Here is a 5,892-nt window from a genome sequence, read left to right on the forward strand (position 1 = left end):
TCATTGCCACGTTTCAGGGCTTCTACAAACAAATTTCTACTGGGAGGAAGAAATTATCCTAGTTGCTGGGGAGCTTCGCTTCCCAGACTCTCCAACACCTTTTCAGAAATCTAATTCGAGTTAGGCTACATTTTGGTTTGGTACAGATAGTTTTACTTTCGTAGTTGCGTGTGAAATAACTTATTCACCGGACCACTAAAAATATTCAACTTGTGAAACTGGACCTTTGTTAAAATTAGTTGAGTAACCTTGCTGTAGAGCATAGCGATAAATCCCTTAGCCTACATAAGTTGGTTGACAGCAGGTTATTAGCAACTTTGGCGGTCAGACGTGGAAAAAAAACATTGGAATTACACCTTGAAATTGCATCTAGGAACAGCAAAGCTCAATTTTTTTCAATGAGACTTTTGCATCTTGTCACATAACATCATTGCTACCACAAAATTGCTCAAGTATCGACCCGATTGGATAGCATTGACAAAAGTCATTTGCAATGCCTACAACGGCTTGTTACGTCATATATATAGTGTGGAATCAGCTCTAAGAGATCCAACTATGGAAAGAGAAGTGGGCAAATATAACTGTTTCGGCGACTGCTGCAGTCTTACCGATCAGGGTTGCATTCTTGGGAGGGGTCTCGGGGGGCTCAGCCTCCCGAAATACAAAAAGGCTTGATGTAGGGGGGGGCTCGTTCAAGCTTCCATTTTTCAGCTTTTCTGGCTGAACAACAACTTCTCGACTGAACAAGTAACACTTTCTCACAACAGAACTGCAAAAAACACGAACATAAGTTGATAGCAATCGCCAATTATCACTTTTGTTAGAAACTCTTTAGACTGGGAATATCAACTTCGTAGTAGCTAATCGTCATGTCAAATGGACTGTTAATTCTCTACTTCAAATAAAAAAAGCTATTCAAGAAGGAAAGTATTCGTTTGATGAACTTGTTAACTTGAGTCCCGGAAGTACAAAAACCTACTCCTTTAAAGGCACAACATTGGACCAGTTCAAAGCTCGACGTAGAGACTACCCTTCTTTTGATCGTAATCGGTTTATTCAAGCTTTGGTTGACAACATTGGAAGCAGGATGGTGGACACCAACAATGAAAATTCTGTGAAGAGCTTGGAAATTATTGTACCAGAGTTATGGCCTGCTGCAGTCGAAGTTCCATGGCAAGAAGGGGAGCAGAGATTACGAAAAATAGAGGAGAGATTTCATGTCATCACTCCTATTTCCGATTGTATGTTGACAATCCTTGTCATATACCAGATACGATAAAGTTGCTCAAGAACGAAATACTAAACATGATTGCTATATGCTGAAGCCGAACGTGGATTATCACAAATGAACTTGGTCATCACACCGCTACGATCACGGCTGACCATATCACTTGTTTCAGCATTGTTGTTCATCAGCATCAATGGACCACCTCCTCATTTATGGAATGGCACTGCGGCAACTCAGAAGTGGTTGCAGACTCATCGGTCGGCTGTGGATATTCAAGTTAAGCATTCTAAGCTGCCCACATTGAATGAACTCAGATCTCTGCAAAAACTGTTTGCTGGCTATAAAATCAAAAACTGTCGTGGTGCTTTTAACTTAGCCCATAAAACCAAAGACCTGGCAGACAGGCTATTTGTTTTGTGTAATCACGTTTGCACCAACTTGGAAAATGCTTTGGAGGGTGGAGCATAACCCAGTGTTTTGATCTGGCCCCCACTTTTCTTGCTCATTATGTTGAATGCATGTATAACCTTTCCTCGTTGCTCTTTGTAACAATTCAAAACTTGTCAGAGGAATAAAACCTCGAAGTTATACAGTGAGTCTATAACAACCTCAATGTCTGTATCAATATTGCGAAAACAGAATTACCTGTTATTATCTTTCCGAGGTCAATTTTTAAATTGCCGTGAAACAATCAAGAGTGAAACCTTCAGTCTCAACTATATATATAAATGCGGCTAGGTTGTTCAGGCTTCAACTTGACATGGCAAGGGCACATCAGCTCTTCATCCCTCCCTTTATTAAACAACAGCATTGTTGAGGGTTTTTTAAATTATAGAATTTCTCATAATTTGTGTTCGAATGCTCTGTGGGAGACCTCCCGTCGTTGTTTGTGCCGGGCTGATCACTTGCCTGAATGTCAATGACATCGCCCCCCCTAACGTTAATACCTAGGTCCTAGATCCGCCCCTGTACTGATTATTATTACAGAAGTAGGGACGTAAAATGTTTATTTCTTGCTAGATCGCCTGCTTCGAGCCGGCGGAAAGTTAACAACACGGCAAGCTTCAGTCGCAGCAGATAGTCGACATTCTTGTCTCAGCGACAACACTACAAGCAGGAAACAATCGTTCTATAGTCATCGCAACTTTTAATCACAGAGAAGTATTATTTTTTCTTTGTCGCCGCTGAGTAATTTCTCTACTTCCTCAAAGAAAATAATAATAATTCACCCAAGAACTGCTGCGTAAGCAATGCCGAAATGATAGCAGATACAGCACATTGCTCGAAATCAAGCAATCGACTTTTTTGTCAGTTTCAAAGTGTGCTTGTGAAGGAGCCAAAACGGTGCGGTAATAACATCAGAGTGAATTGGCTAAATATAATGAATTTTCAATAACTACGGAGCTGAGGGTAATAAGTGATGTGTTCAATTAACATCGCCACAAAAGTTAAATAATGAATAGCCAATAGCCATGTTTATAACAACGAGATTATGTTAATATGCACAGATAAACATCTTGGTTAAATAACTTTCAAATCACCTTATCCGTATAGTAGTAATAATAATAACACCATTTGTATAGCGCACTGAAAACCTTATAACACTGCATAATATCTTGTACTCACAATCAACATCTACTGTTCTACACAAACTGCATAATTATTTATACCGACCGATAAGAAGATGTTCAAATAACATGTGAAATATGACGCAGCGTGACAATTTCGATGCCAACGGCACCAATGCCGAGTCAATATATGATATTTGAACAGCTCTTATGGATCTCATTTTGGTAAACACTGTAATATCGCAGTAAAGATGGAACAAACATGTTGAACATGGTAAAGATGTGGTAATATGGTAAAGGAAGTTTGCGTCTTGTCAAACCCTGACAAGCTGATGAATGATTCCAATTCACGACTACTTTATTCAAGTCGAAAGGTGGCTTGAGTTAACAAAATCACACATTTTGTGAAAATAATGCAACATAATCAAGCAGTTTCATGGAGTTCATGCCACATCGGTTTGCGGTATAATCTCGGTAACATCACAGCTTCTTGTGCAAAGCTGACATGCACAAAAACTCGTTTTGCTGGTTCAATTGGTTGACGTTTATTAATTTGTGAAAGCCTTTCTTCTAAATACAGTAGATTCTTACTTTTTTTACGCTGATTCAACGTTTGCAGACGCTGATTAAATGTTAACGCCGACTTTGGTGACTGGAGATAAGCAGATGTTCAGCTCGAAATTTGTTCTCGTTGATTTGATGTCTAGCAGCGTCAAAGTAACAAAAAGGCAACTTTTGCTACCGTAGCTGAAATAAAATAACCAAGCGGCAGCGATTTAGTTAAAACCTTGCTTGCGTTTTACGTGATAACAGTTGGGCTGTTTCGTCCAGTGAGTTTAGGAATTTGAGATACAGTCAAAGCTATCTCAACAAGTGGCTGGAGAACTTGCGCAGCTGGAGCCTCCAAGTTAGGGTCATTATTTGCTACGTAGCTATCGATGTACATTCGAATCGTTGCGCCACTGCTTCCTGTACCGCTCAGACGAAAGACAAGCCTTGATCCATCGGTGAATATCATTCGAATCCCTTGTTTCACAGTCACACTTCTATCCACCGGGTCTGTGTATGCGTAATTATCCATTGTATCAACTACATAGGATTTCCCCGCCCCAACGAGGGTCTTTTGTGCAAAGGTTTTGTTGTCAATTGCGCTTGTTAGATTTTCCATCATTTTGTTCGCAGCAGAAGTGTCGACTTGCTCGTAGTCATACCTGGTAAAGCAATTGCGTCCGTACTTTTTCCAGTGGTTTATGATAATGTCTTTCACAGACATGTTCGTGTGGGAAATGATAGACAGCCATGCCAGGGCAGCCCACATTCCATCCTTTTCGCGGATGTGGTCTGAACCCGTCCCGAAGCTTTCTTCCCCGCAAAGTTGTATTTTTCCTGCATCCATAAGATTTCCGAAGAACTTCCACCCAGTCGGCACTTCACAAATCGAAAGGTTCATGTCCTTTGCTACAAGATCAACTGCCCCACTGGTGGGCATGCTTCTTGCAAAGCCAGCCACTTTATTTGCACAAAAGTAAGGTATCGCTTTGTAATTGGCAGCTATCACAGCAAGCGAGTCGCATGGGGAAACAAAAAATCCGTTTTTACCGATGATCATACTTCTGTCGCCGTCTCCGTCAAAAGCCACACCAAAGTCATAATACCCTTCCTTCATTTTATTAACCAAATTTGCAGCGTATGTCAGATTGGGGTCAGGATGTCCACCACCAAAGTCTTCGAGAGGAATATTGTGCACAACAGAATCCTTACAAGCACCAAATTCATCGCAAGCAATACGCGTAGCGTAGGGCCCCATCACACCATGGAGAGAATCAAACCGTACCTTCAAGTTTTTGGTGGAAAGATAGGATTTAATGGAGTCAAAATTGAAGATACTTTTCAACATATCCACATAATCTTGCACACTGCTAATGACATCTACAGTGAAGGGAGTTTTTTCCTCACCGATAGCAAATGCATTACTTCCAATTTTATCAATATCTACGGTCACAGTGTTGCAGATATTGAATGCTTTTAAGGATTTAGAAATGGTGTAAATGTTATCTGTGACAGATGATGGAGCTGGTCCACCATTGGCAGTGTTAAACTTGATTCCAAAATCAGCATTCGGGCCGCCGGGGTTATGACTGGCAGTTAAGATGATTCCACCGGAAGCTTTGTACTTTCTGATTATGCACGACACTGCTGGGGTCGATAGAATCCCATTTTGACCAATAATCAGTTTACCAACACCGTTTGCAGCGGCCATCTTGATGATCATGTTCACAACCTCCTTCATGTAATATCGGCCATCTCCACCAACAATCAAAGTGCAACCTTTTCGTACGTTCTCGTCAATTGCTGATAAAATTGCTTGAATAAAATTTTGTGTATAATTTGGCTTTGACAAGAAAACTTGTGTATTTTTGCGGAGACCACTTGTCCCTGGCTTTTGATCATCGTAAGGTGTTGTGGTAACAGCTTCAATGTTCATGTTGTTAAAAGCTTTTATATGAAACAAAGAAATTCAGAGTACAAACTTTTAACCTGAAAATAACAATAAAGAAACTAAACATTAAAACTTTAATTTGTCAACTTGTGTTAACATGCAGTAAGTGGAATTTCTAGTTATGCCAGATGGGATTGTACAACAATACAGTATGGTGCACCACAGACTCCACAATGGTACTTCACCCACTGGCATGGTCGGTAGGAATGGACCTACTTTTCCCCAGCCTAATTAGGCTTGGCAGCCAAAAAAAAAATGCGTTAAAAATTTGTGATTTTAAAAATCCTTTAATATCATGTTTTTATGTTCACTCAGGTTTGAACAATGCAAGCAAGGCCCTGGAACATATTTGCAGTTGTATTTAAATGCACTGGTTCCCAAGTAGATGTAGAGCTAGTCTTCGCGTTTTTATAGGTTTGACGATTAGAATTTTTGCAAAATTTTATCAGCAATATTACTTTCCCTTGCATGTGAAAAAAGGTTGCAATTCGAGTAAAGATAATAAAGTTTCACGTGCGAACGCAAGTAGAGAAAAAAAAATTCAAATACTGTTGGAGTGGAGAAATATTGGGTTGTGGAAGCTGGCAACCAAACAT

General features: G+C 40.1%; 1 protein-coding gene across 1 annotated transcript; it reads right to left on the reverse strand.

Annotated features, from left to right (window-relative positions):
* Window positions 1-2,218: 2,218 nt before the first annotated feature.
* On the reverse strand, window positions 2,219-5,326 carry LOC145777346 (phosphoglucomutase-1-like). The gene has a single exon (XM_082588708.1). It carries the CDS (start codon window positions 5,279-5,281, stop codon window positions 3,596-3,598), a length of 1,686 nt encoding a protein of 561 aa, XP_082444834.1. The 5' UTR covers window positions 5,282-5,326; the 3' UTR covers window positions 2,219-3,595.
* Between the last annotated feature and the right edge of the window lie 566 nt (window positions 5,327-5,892).

Source organism: Aplidium turbinatum, chromosome 9, assembly GCF_918807975.1.
Source record: "Aplidium turbinatum chromosome 9, kaAplTurb1.1, whole genome shotgun sequence".
NCBI classification, from domain to species: Eukaryota; Metazoa; Chordata; class Ascidiacea; order Aplousobranchia; family Polyclinidae; genus Aplidium; species Aplidium turbinatum.

Excerpts from the sequence above, each read along its gene's own strand:
- LOC145777346 (XM_082588708.1), bottom strand. The coding sequence starts at position 5,281 with ATGAACATTGAAGCTGTTACCACAACACCTTACGATGATCAAAAGCCA.